This window comes from Chaetodon trifascialis, chromosome 6, assembly GCF_039877785.1.
Source record: "Chaetodon trifascialis isolate fChaTrf1 chromosome 6, fChaTrf1.hap1, whole genome shotgun sequence".
NCBI classification, from domain to species: domain Eukaryota; kingdom Metazoa; phylum Chordata; class Actinopteri; order Chaetodontiformes; family Chaetodontidae; genus Chaetodon; species Chaetodon trifascialis.
The window spans coordinates 8,303,834-8,325,747 of NC_092061.1; the positions used below are offsets into that span (position 1 = coordinate 8,303,834).

At 42.0% G+C, this 21,914-nt stretch overlaps 2 protein-coding genes across 4 annotated transcripts; both read right to left on the reverse strand.

The window, feature by feature from the left end:
• Nucleotides 1-1,589: 1,589 nt before the first annotated feature.
• trpv4 (transient receptor potential cation channel, subfamily V, member 4) lies at nucleotides 1,590-14,231 on the reverse strand. The gene is made up of 17 exons (XM_070964324.1): nucleotides 14,203-14,231; nucleotides 12,907-12,988; nucleotides 11,924-12,372; nucleotides 11,136-11,311; nucleotides 10,183-10,335; nucleotides 9,207-9,347; nucleotides 7,431-7,729; nucleotides 7,152-7,331; nucleotides 6,845-7,003; nucleotides 5,977-6,069; nucleotides 5,763-5,836; nucleotides 5,229-5,394; nucleotides 5,069-5,135; nucleotides 4,336-4,640; nucleotides 3,338-3,465; nucleotides 3,135-3,256; nucleotides 1,590-3,021 (listed from the first exon to the last, which is right to left on the reverse strand). Exons 2-17 carry the CDS (start codon nucleotides 12,913-12,915, stop codon nucleotides 2,921-2,923), a joined length of 2,622 nt encoding a protein of 873 aa, XP_070820425.1. The 5' UTR covers nucleotides 12,916-12,988; nucleotides 14,203-14,231; the 3' UTR covers nucleotides 1,590-2,920.
• A 2,067-nt stretch (nucleotides 14,232-16,298) lies between these two features.
• gltpa (glycolipid transfer protein a) lies at nucleotides 16,299-21,390 on the reverse strand. 3 transcript variants are annotated; one of them, XM_070964952.1, is made up of 6 exons: nucleotides 21,250-21,390; nucleotides 20,941-21,070; nucleotides 18,600-18,658; nucleotides 18,381-18,514; nucleotides 18,130-18,280; nucleotides 16,305-18,041 (listed from the first exon to the last, which is right to left on the reverse strand). In XM_070964952.1, exons 2-6 carry the CDS (start codon nucleotides 21,041-21,043, stop codon nucleotides 17,859-17,861), a joined length of 630 nt encoding a protein of 209 aa, XP_070821053.1. In that variant the 5' UTR covers nucleotides 21,044-21,070; nucleotides 21,250-21,390; the 3' UTR covers nucleotides 16,305-17,858. The 3 variants fall into 3 exon arrangements, with proteins under 3 accessions (XP_070821054.1, XP_070821053.1, XP_070821051.1); XM_070964950.1 differs by having other exon boundaries at nucleotides 20,941-21,063; nucleotides 21,246-21,320; XM_070964953.1 differs by lacking the exon at nucleotides 21,250-21,390 and having other exon boundaries at nucleotides 16,299-18,041; nucleotides 20,941-21,123.
• Nucleotides 21,391-21,914: the final 524 nt, after the last annotated feature.

Sequence of the window (21,914 nt, forward strand, 5' to 3'; positions counted from 1 at the left end):
CAGTAACCGCTTGAGACTCATCAGCCTAAACACCTTAAAGCTTAACTGGCTGGACAATAGCTGAACAATCTGTACTGCCAATACCTAAGCTAGTTAGTTTACTTAAGACCTTTGGCTGAGACTGTCAACTTTCACTCGTGCAGTTACTAAATGAGGGCCGTTACAACATGATCCTGCTTGGCTGTCACTTGGTTTGTTGAGACACATTTGTGGCAGCGAGCGCACACATGCTGCAAGCAAGTGAGCCATTTTGTTAACAGCTCACACTTCCTGTGCAAGTGTGCGGTTCCAGAGTTGCTGACAGTGACGCTTGCAGGACCGAGCCCTGCCCTACTTAACAGGCTGCAGGGAGGAGGGCAGGCCAAGTTGTCAGCAGCGCTAGGTGCTCGCTGCTTAGATAAACCTGGAGGATTAGTGGCCCAGTTAAAGTTGGGGCAAAGAGGATTAGCCTCTTCTCTGAGGTGGTGAGAGATTCCCTGTGTCCTTCAGCGCTGCCCGCCTCAGAGGGGAGAGAGAGGAGGAGAAGGAGGAGGATGGGAGGTGAGGGGTGAGGCCCTAGTTATCATGAGTGAGAATCACCACTGTAGCATTTTAAAGAGGAAGAGGAAAGGTGAGGTGTAATTATGAAAGGTGAAAGGAAATGAAGCAGTTCATAAATTGTTGCCAGCTTGTGGTTTCATTAGGAAGGCAAAAGCCCGTAATTACTGGCTGTGTTAGAGTGAGGTCAACGAGACCTGAGAGCCACAGGAAAAAATGCTCCATAAGTGGACTGCATTCCACAAACTATAACCTATTATAGTAATAACAGTTAGCACTGACAATACAATATTTACAGCTGTGATTAAAAAAATTTGTGCCCTCGCAGTACATGCATGAGTAGACGGCTAACACTCGCCTGTCTCAACTGGGATCTTTACGCCAACACGGCAGATGAATTTAGACCTCTGCAGCCATCAGCAGGCCAGAGATGGAACTGCACAGATGAAGACTGAACAGAACCCCTCATCTTTTTTGGGATTAAATTGGATTGAATGTGGACTTGTTTTGCTTTGTTTTTTAGAAATACACTGAGAACAAGAACATATTTTTTTTACACCTGTAATGTTATAAAACCCCTGTGGGAAAGATTATTAACCTCCAGTATGGTAATATAAGATGTGGGTTTTCATGCAAAGAATTATAGAACAATATTCTACTAATAGTGAGATTGTACCACCATAAATTTAAATATTTAAAGGTTTGTCCAGATATACTTCTCTACTATCTTTCTGCTAAAGCACAAATGGAGACAGAACGAGAAACCAGATTTTAAAAACCCAGAGAAAATCTTATTTTCCATGTGAAGCTTTTCTCTTTCATCATCTCTTTCATTCATTCCATATTGTTTTTGATTAAATAATGAAATCAAATTAATAAAAATGAATGAATTTCAAGCGGATGCTGATTAGTAGCACAGGCTAAAATAATTCAACCACTGAAGTAGACCACTGATTGGAAAAATCTTCTGGAAGAAAAGAATCTTATATCTATGCAGGAATTACAAGACAGATTAGGGTTTATTAAATGAATTCAGTGTTTATTGTTCTGTGCAGCAATGTACAAACAATACAATAAATGCAAAGACATGTCTCTTTATAAAAGTAATGCAAACATAGCGAACAATGACCTGTGACCTTCAACAGCACTGAATTAGTGAAAATGAATTGTAGGGTCTATCTGCTCTTAATCAAGCACTGTCATGCAGTACAATAACACAAATACATGCATACATACAGTAGTTGCGCATAAACAAGATGCTATATAGGGCAAGGAGCCAATTGCAATGAAAACACTGCAGCAAATATGGGGAAGCACATAATGGCAAGGCCTGAGAGTTGATTATGCAAATACCCCAGCTGCAAAGGAACAATAACTCTGGAAATTCAAAGACAAACCATAACACGGGACGCTATTGTCTGCCATTTGCATATTTGCTTGACAACTATAACCTGCTCATCATGCCCATCTTGTTCAGAACAATGTCTTTGTGTTCATATAATAATGCACACATCAGAAATTGTCATAGTGCATTGTTTCAGTTCAAATGAGAGCCGTGCTGCCTGAGCTGGCAGTCCAAGTCAGAGACTTATGTAGTTTTGAAACAATTTGATTAATACAAAACAGAAAACAACAAGAAAATATACTTTATAAAATAGAAATATGTCCTGTTTCTATGCTCGCTGAGCTTGAACAATAAACATTCAAATTAGCACATACAATATAATCTTTATGATACATCATATATGAACCTCTTAAAGATAAACCAAGCAAATAAAGCTGATTGTATTCTATTCTAAGTCTATGAATATTTATGGCAATGTTGAAGAAATATTTTCCATTGTGATTGTATCTGTAGATGGCATTTCTCTCAAAGCTTTTGTTTACACTGCTAATGCAATAATACAGTAATTATGCTTCTGCTAGCTATTAGATAACCCACGATTCTGTTTTCTGTAACACTATAATGAGACTGGAAATGCTGAAATATCTTGACTTAAATCCCTGAGTGATACGCCGCTGATGTCTGAAAAGCAGAGGTACAGTACGTTTATGAGAATAAGCCCTCTATTCTTATGTGACAAGTACAAAAACATATTCCAGCTCACTGTGCCATTCATTTTGATCTCAGGCTTCATTTTTAAGATCAGTGATTGTTTAAGACGTTGTACATCCAGTGTCTCTGTGCTCAGTCCTCTATGTCCTGTTACACTGACTGTCTTACTGTAATATTTACTAGACTTCCTCTTAACAGAAGGCACTTGAGATCTGTGCAGATTAGTACCCTTATTGGCCAAATCGTCCCCTGCAGAGTGATCTCACTGGTACTGATGGCTCTCTGCTGTCTCCTCATAAGAAGGACAGTAAAAGTCATGTGCAGGCGTCAGTGTCTGGGCGTCAGCGGCTCCATCTCTATCACCAGATCACGAGGCCGCGGACCCTTACTTAACTCCACCACCCGCGGGACCACTGTGGACCAGCGGTCTGGAGGGGGGTGAAAAGAAGAAAGATTTTCTTTTATCTTTATGAATAAATTAGAGTGAATATATACTTATTTGTCTATGAATTTATTCATGACAGCACGGTGAGAATCTCACCTCTCCTCAAGGCTCTGACGCTCTGCTGCAACCCGTTGGCTTGGCAGGTCTCATTCTTGCCTGGATCCTCGTTGATTATCGCTAGGTTCTGATTCCAGTGGCACCAGTTCACCTCATCCACCCTGATATAACAAGACGCCATTGGGATTGACAGTTTTCTTTGAAGAGGCACTGGCATTGTGATTATGACTCGTGCAAAATACCTGAAGCACCAGCGTCGGTCAGGTGTGCTATCCCAGTTCTTCCCCACCGTCACCATCTCCCCGACTCGAAAAGACCTGCGAAGGCACACCGGGAAAGAGCGCTCGATGTCCAAGATGGTCGTTGCCCACTGTGAGTATACATTATGTAAACACATTTAATTACTTAATTCACTAAAACAACAAAAAGGTATTTCTTTAATCACCTCCAGTTTGGTGATTGCTTTACTTTTCTTCTAGCGCCACCATGAGGTTCACAGCTGTGTTTTTAAGGGAATATCTTGGCAGCTATTTGAGGGACTGCCATGAAATAGGGTGCATGCATTCATGAGCACTCCAGGATGAATCACTTTGGTGAGTTTTTAACTTTTAACGCAGCGCCATCATTGGGTTAAAAGTCAATGGTGACGACAGAGAGAACTGGGTCCTCGGGCGCCGTTTGGATGGCAGCCCACCGCTCCTGGTCTGCCGCAGGAAGGACTACCAGGATGGGTCAAAAGCGGAGGACAAATTTCACCAATGCATGGCGTGTATAGCATGTGTAGCAGTGTGTGACAAATAAAAAAGTGGACTGTTCCTCTGATTTCTCTTAAAAAAAAAAAAAAAGATTGTGTCTATTATTATTTTGGTTTATGACCAAATTCTGCTATTAAAAAAATAGAAAAAACTAGGAACTGAAATGGTTGATATGGTGAAGGTAATGTATGATAAGATTAGCACACTTATGTTAGCATTTAGCTCAAAGTAACTCTAAGAGCTGCTAGCGTGGCTGCAGGAAAACTTAATTTTTCAAAACTGTACAACAAACAGAAATTGTTTCACCTCATATGTTGAGATACATGCAGCCGTCTCAGAGATGGATATCTCAAAACCCAGAAAAATTAAGCTAACAATCTGCATGACTTTATACAATGAGTCATTTTTTGGGAGAACTTGCCCTTTAAAGCATTAGATCATATTTCATTGCCCCAGCCCACCACAAACAGGTACTTCCAGCCCACCTGAAGCTTCCAGATCTTTTTGCTCTCCTTCGACACCTGTCCCACCGTCTCCCCCATCAAAGCGATCAACATGTTCAGCAGCAGCACAAAGGTGAGGATGATGTAGGTAACCAACAGGATGAGGAAGACTGCGGGATACTGTGCACTGTGGATCATATCCAGTTCTCCCATCCCAATGGTGAGTTTAAAGAGGTCCAGGAGGAAAGTACTGAAGGTGTCTGGGTCCCTGCAGTTGGGGTAGGTGGGACAGCCCCCGTCACACTCTGTTCCCGGGGGAGGACACACTGTCAGCAGGGACACCAGGGCTGTGGAGTGGAAGCAGAAGAAGTTGGATTATGTGTCTTATCATGTGTTAGCTGAGATCCACACCACTCTCATGTCTTTCTGTTTAATGTGAAGCTAGAGCCAAGAGATGGTTAGCTTAGCATCCAGACTGGACGCAGTAAAGCCACAACTTGACAATTTTAAACTACGGTGTTTCTACAGACAGCTCAGGTACAGTTATCTTAGCATAGCATGAAGACTGGAAATGGGGGAAACACACTGTTTGCTTTATGCTAAGCTAACATCCCTTCGCTGTTGCGTCATATATACATTTATGGACAGATATGAGAGTTATTGATGACTCCTAATTGTCGTCCTGACATGAGTGAGTTTCCCAAGATGTCAAACCATCCCTCTGAGTAATGCAGATAGACAGTACACCTGTAGATGTAGGTAACCATAAGCCTACCTGATGCATATCCAATCATGAAGAGCACATACACCAGCAGAAATCTGAAAAGGTCTTTGAAAAGAATCTGAAAACCAAAAATAAAAAGAGTGTTTACATACACATGGATGCTGATGTTCCATTTTAATTCTATTTCTGTTCATTTGCTCCATTATCTAACCTTCTGTATCATGATGCTATAGGTGCCAGTGAGCTTCAGGCCTCTGGTGAAGTAAAGAGTGTTCATCCAGCCCAGGACAAGTGCAAACACCATCACAGACACATAAGCCTTAATGCCAGACAGGTAGAGAGCAGCGGTGACTACGATCAGTACAGAGTAGATGAAGCTAGAGAGGACAGAGAAAAAGCTCGTCAAGGAACTGGTTCCAGTGCTGAAGTCTGCAAGACTGAAGGGATACATGAAGGCATGAAAACAAGACTGCTGGCATTTAGCATTTTTAACAGAACATCACAGCCATGTTGCTAATGATTTAAATCAACATGGTTCAGAGAGGTGCACGACATTCTCAGCTCTTTGTTTGTATCATGGGCTTAATTAAAGATGTAAACTACAAAAACATGCCAGGGAGGAGGTTGAGGAATTAATTAGATAACTCAATTAAGAGGAAGCAAAAATTTGCCTCGGGTAACAGTCAGCATGAGCTACAGCAGAGGTGATGAAGAGACGGAGCAAGGACAGAGGATGGAGACTTACTACAGCAGTTGAAAGGACCCATCAATAAATAAAGACTTCACCCCGGGGCACTTCTTCAAGAAGAGGTCCTTAATCTGCAAAGTGCAGGAGAGACATTTCCATAATGACAACAAACGCTGTTGTTACAGGTTTGAGTTTGATGCAGGAGGCTGGGAGACGGCAGCGAGCAGCCAATGATCAAACTATAAAGTGGCATCAGAGCGTACTGACTCACGTTGGTGAGGAAGAAGAAGATTCCTGATGCCAAGGTGACAATCTCTCCCACCATGCGCAAGTAGTCAGAGGATGTTGTGTAAGGGTACGGAGGCTGGGAGGAAGGAACACAATGCTTATCCAGCAGAACATATTCATTTAATTCAGATTCAACTCAATCTGAACATGTCGGCAATAAAACATGATGCATACACAACATAAACCAAACTGAGAATTAGCATCTGACAAAACCAACCATTTTGGGAACTACACCTGTTTGCTGTCTTGCCAAAGGTTAGATGAGAAGATTGTTATCAATGTAAGACTGCAGCCAGTTAGCTTAGCTTAGCATTAGCACATACTTGGTATCTGTTTGTGTGCAAAGTAAACAAATAAAATGTAATGTGTTAATTAGAAGAAAATAGAGGTGCCAATGGATGGATTTCTTAAACTTTGGAAGGAGCCAGGCCATCTGTTTACCCGTTTCCAGTCTTTATGCTAATATAAGCTAACCAGCTGCTGGCTGTGGCTTCATATTTAGGTACAAGTACAAGAATGGCATCAAATCTTCTCATCTACTTCTTGGCAAAAAGGCAGATAAGGATATTTCCCAGAATGTTTACATGTTCTGTCATTTACTGCAAGATCGGTGCAAACAGTATTAAACCATCCAATGTAAGGCATATGTGGCCTTCATAAAAAAACCATAACAGATACACTAAATGAGCAAAAAGCTAAATACCTGCTATGATACTAATATGCTCATGTGGTGTCCTGAAAAGTGCCGCATGGGCATGTTCATCAGTTTCTCATCATGAATCATTGATCATTTCCCATGCAATCTGGCCACGCTGTGAAAACGTCTACATTTTCAGCAGCTTCTCACCCACCGTTTCCTGCGTTGGGTGGTAATATGCCACTAAGGTGAAGATGATCATGGTGATGAGGTAGGAAACCACGCTGATGTAAAAGGTGACTGCAGCAAACTTCTGCCATTTGGCCCTGAGCAGCTCATTGATGGGCTCCACTGCCAGCATCTCGTGGCGGTTCTGACATCAGGACCAGAAACAAGAGATTAAATAAGAAATCTTTTATGTGTTGTGTTGCTCTTAATACTCTGATCAACAATATTTCATCTAAGCTCTATTTTTTAAAGTAGGAATGACGGAATTTTCTAAACAAAATCTTCCCATTCACCTCATTGCGACTGTTGTAGACGAGGATTTCCAGGACAGACGGTTCCTCTCCACATGTATCCAGCGAGGACAGATCATAGAGGGAGGAGTACACTGGCCCATAGGCCCAGTCCTTAAACTTACGTGACAGATGACGCGCTTCTTCATCTTTGATCTCACGTCGGATAATGTGCTGAAACACCTGGAGGAAAATGGAGAAGCTGACTTTCGACTTGGACTTAATATTATTACGACCTGACGAAATGTGATGATGTAGATGTATCATAAGATGTATCATTACCCCTATCTTGCCCAGCTGGGCGGCCATCATGAGAGGTGACATGCCGTCGTTGTTCAGCACCGTCTCCAGGTTGCAGTCTGGGTAGAGCTTGGCACTCTTGATTAGCAGCAGGTCGTACATCTTTGTGAGGAAACGTGTGTTGTCCTTGGTGTTGTCTGCGATGTGCACCAGGGCGTGCAGCACCGTGTTTCCACGTGAATCCTGTCGCCGCAGGTCGGCCTTCTTGTCCGGATTCTCAGTCAGGTAGTGCACTATGTCAGGCTGGTTAGTGCATGCAGCCAGTGAGAGAGGAAGCTCACCTGGGCACACACACAGAGAGAGAGAGGAATACTTCATACTGGATTCACAGGGGATTAAAGGAACTGTATTTCAGATTAAAAATAAGCAAATCAACAGGAGGGTTAATTAAGAACTGTAGCTGGCATCTGTATGTTTTTCGCAAAGCATACTAAACATGGATCAAAGATTTGACTTAAATCCCCGCTATGAAAACAGCACAATTAGCAGTTGTTTGAGGGAGGGGCGCAAAGAGGCCAGAGTGCCAAAAGCAGCTGCTGAAAATGAGCCGTTGCCATGGGTGACAGATTACTTTGTCACCTCACATAGAAACGCTCCTCTTCATGGATTTGCACGGGTGCATGCAGAGTGTTAGCGTGAGTCTAAATCCCATTAGCCATCAGCCCTGCCAGGTTCCTGTTCACCTCACTGCAAAGCTCCGCAGCAAATTACTCACACTGTGCCCGGACACGCTGGGATTTGGGAATGACAACCGTGCTAAGTGCAAATAGAAATCATCTCCTCTGTGATGAGTGAGGAGTATAACACATGAGTGTAATCAAATAAACTGTTCTTAAAACTGGGTTGGGTAAAAAATAAAACAGGGTCCATAACAAGCTTTTTCTACTGTCTATTCTGTGTTGTTGGAGAGTAACATTAAAATCAATTATATCTGCTATAATTATCATTGGACGGATAAGAGGACACACTTTTATACATGCAGAAATGTCTTTTTCTGGGTACCACATACTGTGATGCAGGAGGTTGGGCGTTAACAGTCGCCAGCAGAGGGCAGTGTGCTGAGCTCAGTTTACAGACTCATTAATTTCCAGGTCGGTGAGGTTCTTCCCAGAGGAGGCTCAACAGAGGATGTTTACTTTTCTTAACTGCAGAACACTGACACCTTTCACTGGACGCACCTCTTGAACATATGACCTAATGCTTGTCTTTTCATGTGTTTTTGGAGCACCACCAGTGACGGTTTCTCGTACGCTACTTCAAAAACATTTGGGCATAGGGTGGATTGCACCTCTGGACCACAGCAGCATCCTGACAGTGTTTGCTCAGCTAAAACCTGCCAGGTTAAAAGGAGAAAGGGTGGGGTCTTATGTCACATCATTTCTCCATGGAAACAGAGGTCTCTTGCCAGGACCGTGTACCACATGTTAACTATTTTACTGTATCCTGGCAGCTGCTGCAGTCCACATCACAAAACCTTGATGTTAAAGACAGAACAACCACTTGATAGAAAGTCAGAGCCAGAGTGGAAACTAAAAGATTTACCAGTGAAGTCATAGAAACCACAGACACACTACATCATTTCCACCATATGAGGCAGAAAATACACTAACACTTTTCCAGAACTCTTTGTGTGACCCTCTGCCTGCAGTGTTTTATCAGTTAAGGAGAGACTATAGGGTTTGCCAGAAGCAGAAATATAGGAGCACAATGAACTCTTTTGTTTCCAGACTAGATTTATGTGCTGACAAAGGTCATTACCGAAGTAGAAGTAGCCCCCCTCGTCTCTGGGCTGGAAGAAGCGTCCCCTGGCCTGGGCGTGAACATCAGCTCCCATCTCCACCAGCAGCTTCACATACTGCTTACAGCGGCGCTCTATGGCAATGTGGAGCGCCGTCTGGCCTGACAACAGCACAGAAACATTTGGACTAGTATCAGTATTAGCTGCTGCTTTGTTTGCTGTGTTCAATTAAAAAATATCAGCTGAAAGAATGTGTTTTCCAAGAGGTAATTACCGAAATGAGGAGCACAGGGTTAAATATGTTGACAGGCATTGTGTAAGCAAAAAAAGCAGTTACACAACAGAAACAGTGTCGACTCTTGCCATTTGTCTACAGGATTTATTCTCTTTTGAGAAGCTGACGGCCCGTTATGAGCTTGAGGGTGGAGGTCATAAAAAATGAACTAAAAGCCATGAGGGGTAAATTTATGTGCAGGTTGTTTCTATGGGGTCAGAACCCATTAAAAACGAAACGTTAAACATTTTTTATGCTGTCACATAAAAAATATTTCATGCACGAGCAAAAAAAAGGAATTTTCAAACTGACTACCAGACTTGTGTGAATCGTGTGTGATTATGTAAATAGGCCGATCAGACAATCATGGAGAAAACAATGAAGAGCAGCACCACGGTTTGTGTAACAAGGTCTTCCTGAAACCTAAAGACGAGGTTTCCAACACCTGGATATTATCATTTACAGAGCTTTGAACAGTCACTGTTCATATACATACTGTACTGTAAATACAGTCCTGTTCCCCTTAATTGGGCCTCACCCACCGGGCGGGGGAGCTACAATAACAAAACACTGTCTCTGCCAGCTTCAGCTGAGTGGAAGATGAAGGCTTCTTCCACAAAACAGCAAAATTCAAATCAGACCATCATTTATTTAAACGACTCCCCTAAAAATGACAAAAGATTCTGTGGCTGCATGTTATCGCTAGCGGGTTATTTCCATACCTCTGTAGTAGACATCCCTGAAGGGCGAGTTTATGAACTCTCTGAGGTTTCCGGTCTTCTCTGCTATGTCCACCAGCAGTGGGATGGTGACGTTCTGCCCACCGTAAAGGTTGAGCAGGGCTTTGGGCAGACACGTCTTACCGGTGGATGGCTCTGGTGCAAAAATTAAATTAAAACAAAGAATATTTTTAGTATTAGTACGCTTATTTATGTAAATAAATCTACACCTTCATCAGCACAACCCATCCAGTTCTAACTGTGTAAATGTGGATATTGTGGTTAGCATTTGTCCTCGCCCACTGAAGCTCACTCCTCTTTCTATCTTTAATAGTTTTGATTTTTCTTGCTATAAAATTATCATTTCTGCATATTTTTTGTTAATTAGTTGAACAATCTTTCCATAAACCAACTCCAGAAGTAGCCTCTTGTAACCCCTGATTGGGCCTCTACTGTCATGGCCTGTAAAATATGACTTCCTGGTACGCTCTTCTAAATGTTCTACTGGAAACGGGTAAATGACAAAAGACAGAGTTTTTGGAATTGTCGCATCCGGATAAACATTCAGGGTTCATAAGATCAAACTGTAAAGGACAGGGGTCACGCAAGCACTATTTTTAGTCTCTCAGTTAAAAAAAAAAGTCCAGTTTAACTCTCTGAAGGAGTCGACAGTTTGCTGTGATTTCTCTCTGCTCCCTGTTATCAGCCTGAAAAAGCTTCTCAGACACACACAGGAAGCTTCCCCTTGGCCTGCCTCTATCGGAACAAAACCCCTGATGTCACCCCACATTTTCCCTCTCACATCCTCTCACCCAAAAGCAACAATGAGAGAGTAGCAAGGAAATAGAAAAGGTCAGCGGATAACGCCCAGTTTAGAGCAAAGACAGTCGAGATACAAGCGAGAAATGAATCTGTCACAGACATCTGATTTGAGTGACAGCACATTCTAGTCTCACCTCTGAATTCCTCATCAGTTAACCTCTTTTCATGAGTTTGCAGGTACTCCAACAGACCCTCAAGGGCCTCGGTGTCTGCACGTGACACACACTCGAAGAGGATAGAGCGGTTGAATATTTTCATGACTTTGGGTGGGTCCGAGCTTTGGCTGTCATCACAGGACGCCTCAGTTTTACTGAGGAGACACAAAAACATGGCGTGATGTTACTGTGTCAAACATTCGCTGTAATTCATGGATTCTTTCTACATTTCATTGACAGAAAATAAAGAGCTGAATGGGCGTTTGGTGCACAAACCATCTTTTAAGCAAACGGCCACACCCTCGAGTGCTCCAGTAAATAGACCTCTGTGTGTGTGGGACAGGTAGAGCAGCCAGGAACAGGCGGCAGCCTAAATATTACCTCAACTGCTGCTGCAGGGGGACCAACAACATGTCCTCTGTTACATCAGTGAATGGGCTGAATGAGGGAGCGCTTGGCCTGCAGTGTGTGTGTGTGTGTGTGTGTGTGTGTGTGTGTGTGTGTGTGTGTGTGTGTGTGTGTGTGTGTGTGTGTGTGTGTGTGTGTGCATACTTCCTCATGTGGCACACCTCTGTCTACAGAGTGGCACTTGTAGGAGTTTTTTGTTTTTATGACATTTTTCCAAACCAGCCCTTTTGTGCCTGGGAAAAAAACAGTCTAGGTTCCCAACTGCTAAGACAGTAAAAGTAAACCCTTAAACTAAGAAGTCGAAAGGAACACACATTTATTAAATCCTAACGTTTAGAGACAGTGAGGCCCTTTCTCACCCTCTTGGGAGCTTCTTTCTGCGTCGCTTCTGGTTGCTAGTGTTCCTGTAGGTGCCATAGTCAAAGAGCGAGTCCATGGGAGCTTTCTTGGGGCCTGGAACCACATTTGACTCATATATGGTAGATTCCAGCAGGTCCATAGGGTTGGAGATGCCCTTCTTGAAAGCGCCCTGGAACTTCATCCGCAGGTTCTGCCTGCTGTCCGCGGGCTGGCCGGGCTGAACCAGCTCCAGGGCTGAACCCTGACTCGTGTCCTGAGTGGCCGGGGAGGCGTCCTCGCTCTCGAACAGGTCTGAGAGCTCACACAGGGGGAACGCCGCATCGCCCTCAGGCTGAGCCGCCCCGCCATCTCCCGGGTCAACAGAGACGGCATCTCTGGAAGGGACAGAGCCGAGGGTGTCGGCCTTGGACAAGGCGAGGTGGCACCTTCTGAGGAGAGCAGAGCGGCCCTGGAACAAACAAACACCATGACAAAACGATCAGAGTGAGCTGCGTGGCCTTCAGGTAGCAGGACATGCTTGGACAAATGGAAAGTCTTGTTCCCTGTGGAATTTCCTTCTAAACAAACAGAAGTTATGTTTACAGAACTTGTAACTTGTCATACGTATTTTAACCGCATGCATCCCAGGTTCACGGTGTCAACATTAGCACATTTCTGGCCTGCTAAACGTACCTCTGCCACTTCAACAGTTTGTCTGGTGTTTTTTCTTTCTCTTAGTCGTAAGTTAAAGATCAGCTGTCATTTCTGTGCATGTGTGTGTGCGCAGTCTAGGAAGTAATTATTACAATTTACTACAGGAAACACAGAAATAGCAATAGTTACATTGGGTTTTTCTATGCTATAATCAGAGCAAACTGGATAAAATAATACAAAATTAAAGTAATGAGACATTGAACTACAATTACCAAAGGAACCCTAGAAACTCCCGTGTAAAAGTGAAGTTTATTTTGAGGTATACATTTGACCTTTAACCTCTCTGTACCTCATTCATCCCTTTTATCACAATGACGTGTCAAATTCCTCTTCAGGGGAAACTGGAAATGATGCTGAAGCATGTGGGCGTCCTGTCGAAGCCAAAAAAGAGTAAAAATCATATGAATAACGCACAGAAGTCCAGACATCTGCAGGTCCTGAGTGACATAAAAAGAGCTCTGTTGTTTGGGGCTGGGATATATGGAAAAACTAGGAGAGGACTGATGCCAACACCAATCACACGGCTGTGAGTCCGGCCTCTCATTGGTCAGAAGGATGTGTTTCCTCGAGCAGGCAGAATCACACCACCTGTCTGTTCAACACATAAATCACTACACTCATTTACTCACTACAACTGGTGCATAAGCACAAGCTTCTCTGCACAAACAACATGACATCCTCACATGTCCCTCCACGGCTTCATTTTGAATCACACAACTTTGTTCCTGACACTGACAGCTCATCTAAGTCAGACTTTGCTGCAAAGGAGCAACACAAACACCAGAGCTGGGGTCCCACCGAGGGAGAGGCATGACTCACAGCCCTGTCTGACATCCGGATTATCATGCCTTTACACTTCAGCGGGCAATGGACAGTAAAAAGACGGAGAAACAAAGAGAGGCTGCCCTTGATAAACTATTAGACAGACTAAAAGCGAGGGATTAGGTTGTTTGGTGGAGGTGTGTGAAGGCAGTGAGGACCAACTGCATATTAAACCTGTCCGAGTGATAGAAAGGGATCATAAAATACCACAAGGACCCAAAGCTCACATATCATCCACTTACAGGGACATGAGAGACCCTCTTGTGAAAGTTACTAAATGTGAGCGTTTTTAGTTTTCCCCAAGAGATGTGGGACTTCCTGCTCTGTCACTGCTGATGTGACATTATCCAGTAACAGAAGCTGGAGGCCGTCTTCTTAATGTTTTAAATGGTAACAGATTTTAAGGTGAGGTAAGGATGCATGGAAGGAAGTATAAATGGAAAAAAAAAACAAAAAAAAAACAAAACAGAAATAATAGGCATAAAAATATACATTTCAAGAAAGGATGTGAAAGTGATGAATGATAAATAATGACATTCAACACAGAAAACATGTGGACAGTGAGGAATCACTAAAACTTTCTCTAAAACAATGTCACAGTAATTAAACTGAATCAGTAAAACTTTCTCTAAAACAATGTCACAGTAATTAAACTAATCCAGTCAGTTGAATAGTTTTCTCTCACACATATTTTTGGGTAAAATGAGTAATTTACCTTGGAGGTCATCTAATGAAGAAAAAAGAATAAAGATTTGTTACTTACCTTGCTCTAATCTGGTGATCTTGTTTTCCGTTTCTTAAAAACAAATTATTCCGCAGCTTTTCATGGTTTAAAACTTCCCAAACTTATTTTTTCTCTCCAGTGAACACTCTGTACACTGCTTCTACTAAGACTACAGTGTCCCCCTGATTCATGTGTGCGACTGTCGGTAAAGTCCAGCAGAACAACGGATGCTTTTACGTAAGTTAGGGTGGGACAGAGGCGCTGCTCACGGACTCGCCCGAAAACCTGGAGCCGACCGTGAACGCAACTGACGCGGAAATGGGAGATGCAGTACCAGCGATGGCCGCTAGGTGTTGGCTTAAAACTTCAGCCTGCCGAGAGACCACTGAAGACTGGTGATGGAAGAAGTATTCAGACCATTTACTTATGCAAAAGTAGTAATACTGCGCTGTAAAAATACTCTGTTACGAGTAAGAGTCCTGCATTGAAAATGCAAAAGTATCCAAGTATAGGCTTAATAAGGAAAATTTATTTAAATAATTAAAAGTACTCAATGCAGGAAATGTCTCCTGTCACTATTAAACTATTATTAGGATTACGATTATATCATCACTACTCATGCACTAAGAGCAGGATTTTGCTGTTGTAGGTGGATGAGGTGCAGCTAATATCATAACTATTTTCCATGTGAATGAAACTAATGATTTTTTTCATTATGGATTCATCTTTCTCGATTAATGGATTGCTTGATTTGTAAACATGATGAAAATGGTGAAAAAGAGAAATGCATAATCACAAGTTCTCAGAGCCCAAAGTGCCTCCTTCACAATGCTTGTTTTGTCAAACCAATCGTTCAAAATTCAAAATTATTGACAATGAATTAAAAATTTGTGGTATAATTCAAAAGAAAAGCAGGAAATCACCACATTTGTGAAAATCCTTGAAATGTTTTTCCATGAGAAAATTAGTGAAATGATCATCAAAGTATTTGACCATTTTCTGTCAACTGAATAACTAATGATTTCAATCAATAATCCTCTCCTTTAGAAAGAGACAGTTTTTGACTAAATGTACTTTGTTACAGTCAATCACTGCTTGCTGAGTGTTTTCTTTTCTCCTACAATGGACACAAAAATCATCCATAGCAATAGCCAAAGTTGACAAAATGATCTCTCCAGAAGGTCCATTTAATTGTTCTGGAGCTTTCATCACAGCAGAGGGTCTTCCTCATCAGTTGTCTGGATCTGTAGATATTCAAACACTCATTTTTCTACCCATGCTGATTTAAAAGCTGAGAGCGAAACCTCATCTGTGACCTTGTTTTCTAACCCAGAGTGCCCTTCATAGGCGGCTTCACTGCTGAACAAACATGCCTGCAGGGAGCAAAGTTTCACAAATACTGACCCATTTGTCAACTATTGAAAATCACACAGTGAAGTGGAGTCCAGTTAATGAATCCGTGGAAGGAGAGGGCGAGGCTGCCAAAGGGAGCGTGAGGAGCCTCACACCAAAGAGAAATAAGTCCTCTTGATGTCACAGCGGTGAAATGCAAGGACCAGTTTATTTCCTTATTTATTGATAACTTCTATAGGTTTATCTCACAAAATATTATCACAATTTTAATCAGTGTTGTAGTTGGGTAAAATTAATAAAAATGAGAAATAAGGCACTTCTTAACTAAAATATAGCATTAATAATTTTGTCAAAGAAGAAGTACAGAAGTATTAGCAGCAAAACAGATTTAAAGTAGCAAAAGTGCTCATTAGATAACAAAAAGGCCTGTCAGAGTGTCACATTTTATTACTGGACTATTACTACTGATGCATCAACATGTGAACAGTGAAAGATAATCGTACTGTTTTATTTACTATTAAGCAGTTTAATTCATGAGATACATGAAAAATCATACATAAATGGCTAATCTTCAAAGTAAAAAGTATCTAAGATGCCAGATAATTGTTGTGGAGTACAAAGTACAATATTTCCCAGTAGTGGAGTAGAAATATTAAGTGGGAACAAATGAATATACTGAAATATAAATACCTTGAAACTGTACTTACTAGACTTGGAGTATGTATATACAGTACTTGTGTACTTCCCATGTCTACTGAAAGAAACTGAAGCAAATATGAAATCGCATGAATATTTGCATGTATTTTTATTGCAAATTCTGGTTTACACAAGGTGAAAATATAAGGTTTTGTTGTACACAATGCACACACTGCAACATATAGTTTCAGTCCCAAGAGACACCAGACAAGCGTTTTAGGACATGCACTCAAAACAGTATTGATGAACCACCAGAAAAACCTCTGTTCAAAGTCAGTATGCTGTCAAAATATCACAGTTGACATCTCACGTAGCTTAGAAACACCTGAAAGTCTATCCAACAGCTGTGTAGAAGGCGAGAAGTCATATCGCAACACTTAACATCCCCTCGACAATGAGGTTTAAAGGAAATACACGTTGAGTTTTATGTCAGCACCTGAGAGCAGAGTGGACAGAGAAGCACTTGCTTTGGAAGAATCGTGAAGACATTCAAGTCCTGAATAACACAGAAGTAAAAATGAGGCAGACCACACCTTCAGTCCCAATCATTTGTTCCTAATTAGCCTGCCTGGTTCACACAGAGTGACACATATAAAAAATATAAAGCACTAAAGGCAGAAAAGTTGACATTATTTAAACACTGTGCACCTCGAGCTTAAGGCACAAACAGGCGCGCAGCATCACGAGCCAACAGTGTACGTACGTACGTTTTCTTGTGTTCTGTGAAGTTTTTAAATATAACGTCTGCAAAATATTCTCTTCATGAAGCTGTGAAACAAGCCAGAGAAGTCACAGTGATGGTTAAACTCATTATGTTTTGTGTAACTAGACAACTTAGAACTAAAACCCAATCCCTGTAAAACATGGACAGCTGAGCAGTATTTGTTGTGTGTGATGAAAACATGGCTTCTTCAAATTATTTGTAGATGATGTAGATTTTGGTGACTTTATGTCAGAATAAAATCGATATTTCCTATGATTACAAATACAATTGAAATGCAGCCCTTATCTTCCCCAGGATAAAGAACAATATTCACTGGTTGGCTGTGGACTTTAAACTGTAACATTTCAAACTGAACAAATTAAAAACTCAATATCTATAGCATAAATCCAGAAAAGTAAACAAATCACTGTAAGCTACAAATGATTCTAACAAAGATTAGATTTTCTCATCATGTTCAGTTTTGATAGTGATGTGGCTCAACTCACACCACACTCATTTACTTAAAGTCCTGGTCTCTAAAACATTTGTTCTATAAGTAGCACTTCGATTCTTGGTGTAACTATCACGCATTTGTGAGAGCGCTTACTATCATGCACATGAATATGTGGCTGTGCCACTGCTTTAAAACAAAACCTGTCTTCCTGTAGGAACACATGACTCTTCAAATAGAGAACAAATACAGAGTTTAAATCTGCAGCCGCGTGAGAAAAAGGTGCGCTGAGAAAGCCAGAAGAGGCACACAGGCGATTAAAAGCGCAAACATTTGATGTGCAGTGACAGAATATTACAAACACACTCCGCAGAGAGCCGTCAGATGACCTGAGGGGAAACATGTCGAGATGCAGAGAGCAGAGCTGCAGACTGCGGGATGTAAATGATGTCGTAAACTGAGCGGATCACTGGAGGAAAGAGCGTCCTGCGGTCACACTGTGTAATCAAGATCAGCATTCATCTTATTGTACATCTCATAAATAGCATCAACAGTGGCGGTGAAGTTGATGAGGAATTTTCTGATTTTTTCCAGGCACTCCTCTTCTTTGACTTCCCGACCCTTGGAGAGGGCCTTCAGGAAATCTGACTTGTATGGAGCAGCGAAAAGAGCCGCCTAAAAGAGCCAAACAAATGACATAGTTATACACAACTCTATGCATTTTCTACTCGTATGCTTCTCTCATAAAAGACTCTGAACTCACCTTGAAGAGCTGTTGCACCAACCAGCCATGATACTTTTTCAGGGCTATTTCATAGGCTTTGGTGACGTTGACTCGAATGAGGTTTGGGTTGCTATCATCCTTTTCACCATCCGCCAGGCTCTGAAGGAAGACTTGAATGAATCGTAGACCCCTGGTTGATGAAGAAGACATGCAGAGTAAGAAGACAGTGGTCAAATCTAATGAACACAACCAAAATATCTGTGAAACCTGAAGTGCACAACTTCTCAAACCTTTTTAGCCACATAAGAGCCAACGTCGCTCCAACTTTGGGCCATTGTGCTCCATGCATTTCCTTCTCTGCCTCCACAATCTGCTGGAGTGTCTTGAACCGTCCTGGGTTGGTATCATAAACCGCCTTGATTTTCTATTACATACAACAGAGCGTCTTATTTTTTTACAACATTACAGAGAAATGAAAGAGTAGACTGACACATTTAACTCATACTTACTGTGATATTACCAGATATGTCAGCCTTGATTGGTGCAAAAATCGTAGAGCCAAGGCAGTCTGAGGAGGAACAACCTTGATCAATTACCACAGAAGCTTAAAACATATACACGCCTGTATAAAAGCCTCTTTGTCGGATATTATCAGAAAGTGTTGCACATTTCCAATCGTGAAAATCTTGCCAATAAGCCATGCAGTTACTGAAATGCATTGACTGTTCAGTAGCTCTAGCTGTCCTTCATGGACAAATGGACTATTGCAGGCAGAAAACATCATTTCAAAAGTAATCACTTTACAATAATGTTGTGATATGTGTAAATATTACGTAACGTTAAACTGTCATCGCAAACATATCAAATGAATTAAAGGGACAATGTGTATGAAATGATGCAGAGGACATTCAGATTTTTTCAAAATGATCAAATTGTGCAGCTATTAAATTACACCCTGGATCTGATTTCAAGTGATTTACATTATGTGTGACAAAGCTGTAGTGAAGTGCTGAATCAAGCAGATAGAACAACACTGTATATGTACTGTTGTCAAACACTGTGAAAACAAAATGTACCTCAGTGCTGATCGACATAAGACGCACATTAAAGAGTAACTTAACACCAGGCTGAAAAGTTGTGTTTCTCTGTCCTCTCTTGTTCAAAGCTTCAGGCCTGTTTCATGTTTGCTGTTGGTCTGAAATGTGCTCTGTTGCACCTGTGACACTACACAGTGATGTCACAGGGTCCTGGAGTACACCTGTACATCACTGCTGTGAGGTGAGAAGTTAAACCACTGAAGGTCAGAAAAAACAAGATTTTAATTCTCTGACAGACAATGAAGCAGATCCAGTTGGATTAGATGTTTTCACAGACACTTCATCACAGTATCATAAGTAGGTGTCCTTTAACTGGGCTACTGTGGGACCTGAAATTTGGTGATGGGATAGTGAACAATGAGACCTTAGGAGTGTCGACTACACACAGCTCCTGGCTGACCCACTGACACATCAGCAGCTTTCAGCTCCTGATCTGTTTGAGGAAACAACTCATGACAACTGATGTGAGGCATCGCCACAACACTGAAGGCAACTTATCTTGTTGTGGAGCCATCCTCGTCTCTTACAGCTTTCTCCATATATTTTCCACTCTCTTTACAAGGTTTTGTTACAAACACACAGTTTCTCTGGAGACAGCATGCAATTAAACCACTCCCTGAAAAGTAACAGTATCCATTTCACAAAAACACTGAAATAAACAAAAAGCTTAACAATTAGTCCCAAACAGCATCATTTGTTCAGTTCTTGGTTCATTAAACACGAACACAGACAGGTGTTAATTATTCTGGCTAATTAGACCTCTTCTCAGGTTGGAGTTGGACAGAGTTTAATGAGGTCATGAAGGGACTTATACCTAAAAAAGCTTAAAGATGTGAGTTGTCCTGCTAAAACAGGAGAGTCAGGAAACACTGTCCTTGCAGTCCTGAAGAAAAAGTCTAATTAAGCACATTAATTTAAAACACTAGTGTGAATGTACTATGAGAGCGTGCGGGACTTTAATAGCTTGTAGGAAAGTTGGCCAAGAAATTTCTAGGTCAGGAAAAACAATGGCGACAAGGAGGAAAGAGCTTAATATCGACATCAGACTTGGTTCCTCTCAAGGGTTTCACATGGCAAATTCAATAGAGGACCTTTGGCATATTAATACAGAATGAAGTTGCACAAAGATGCCCTGGCGCACTGTGCCGCCGGTGAATGGGCAAGGGGAACTCAACACCGTACTAATCATTTTCACAACTTAAAATCCAGGCCAGTGGATTAAATAATGCATGCCAAAGGATTGTGGACAGCTTGATGGAGAGAAATACGATCCAAAAAAGATTATCATTTGGAACAAGCAAGATCGTTTCATTAGGCTTGATAGAAGAGTTGTGACAGATTTCCCTCTCAACAAGCTCCCTGTTTATTAATCAAAGTTAAACAAATCCCACATGCAGAATGTATGACGGTGGAAAAAGGTCCATTGCAGGGGACTTCCAGCAGATAAAATCCTGCAATTGTGTGCATGTTTGGTCAATTTAGTAATCAGTAGGCTTGAGTTATATGAATCCACAGGCTTAAAACTGATTCAGATTGCTTTCTCAATAACTGTAACTAACTGTAAGCTCTGACAAAGCCAAACATAATAAGTTGAATAGAAATAAATGCGTGCATAGAGCTGGCTCTTTCCCCTGCAGCCACTGACGTCTGAGGATTATTTTTTCCACCTTTATTTCCACACAGCTTCATATGCAGGAATGTCAGAGGTGCCTACATGGTCTCTACTGTGTCACACTGTGGAAACTTCACTTACCAAAGAACGGTGGAAGGTATGACACAGCCTCCAGAAACGGTCTGGTTTCCACCTGTCTGTCAGCTGGCAGCTGCCTGAACTGGTGCTCCATCAACAGAGCCATCTCTTTGGTCCGGACACACTCTTACCTCTGAAGTGATAGCAACAGGCTGTCAGCCCTCTGCTGCAGATTTACAGTGACACAAGAAAGAAGCTGTGTGTGTGTGTGCCATACCCCACCCTGAGAGAGGCAACACACACACACACACACACACACACACACACACACACACACACACACACACACACACACACACTCCAGTCACCTACACTGAACCCAGGTGGTGGTGGTGGTTGAATATCCAGCCGACGGCTCATGTGATCGACTTGTTACTGATAGATCCGGGTCATCGTCACCTGTCGGACAAAAAAGGCCGATAAACGGCGCTTAGACTGAAGTCCAGAAGAAACAGAGCAGCAGCTGATGCACTCTGATCAGCTGACACTGGGCCCCCTGTAATCACATATGCTGCTTTACCGCCAACTAATGGAGTTTTGTGGAATATCTCAAAATGTACAGTTACAGTTAATGTACAGAAGCCTGATCATCAGCTTATGAATTTATCTAAATACATTTATCAAATATTAATCATTTAACTCACTGTATGGATGTATTCAATGGAGCTGGATTAGTGGTTTCATACTGTATGTTTTATTATCCATCCATCCATCCATTATCTATACCGCCTATCCCTTTCGGGGTTGCGGGGGGCTGGAGCCTATCCCAGTTACAATGGGCGAGAGGCGGGGTACACCCTGAACCGGTCGCCAGCCGATTGCAGGGCCACATGTAATGACAAACAAACATTCACACTCACACTCACACCTACGGACAATTTAGAGTCATCAATTAACCTAATGAGCATGTTTTTGGTCTGTGGGAGGAAGCCGGAGTACCCGGAGAGAACCCACGCATGCACGGGAAGAACATGCAA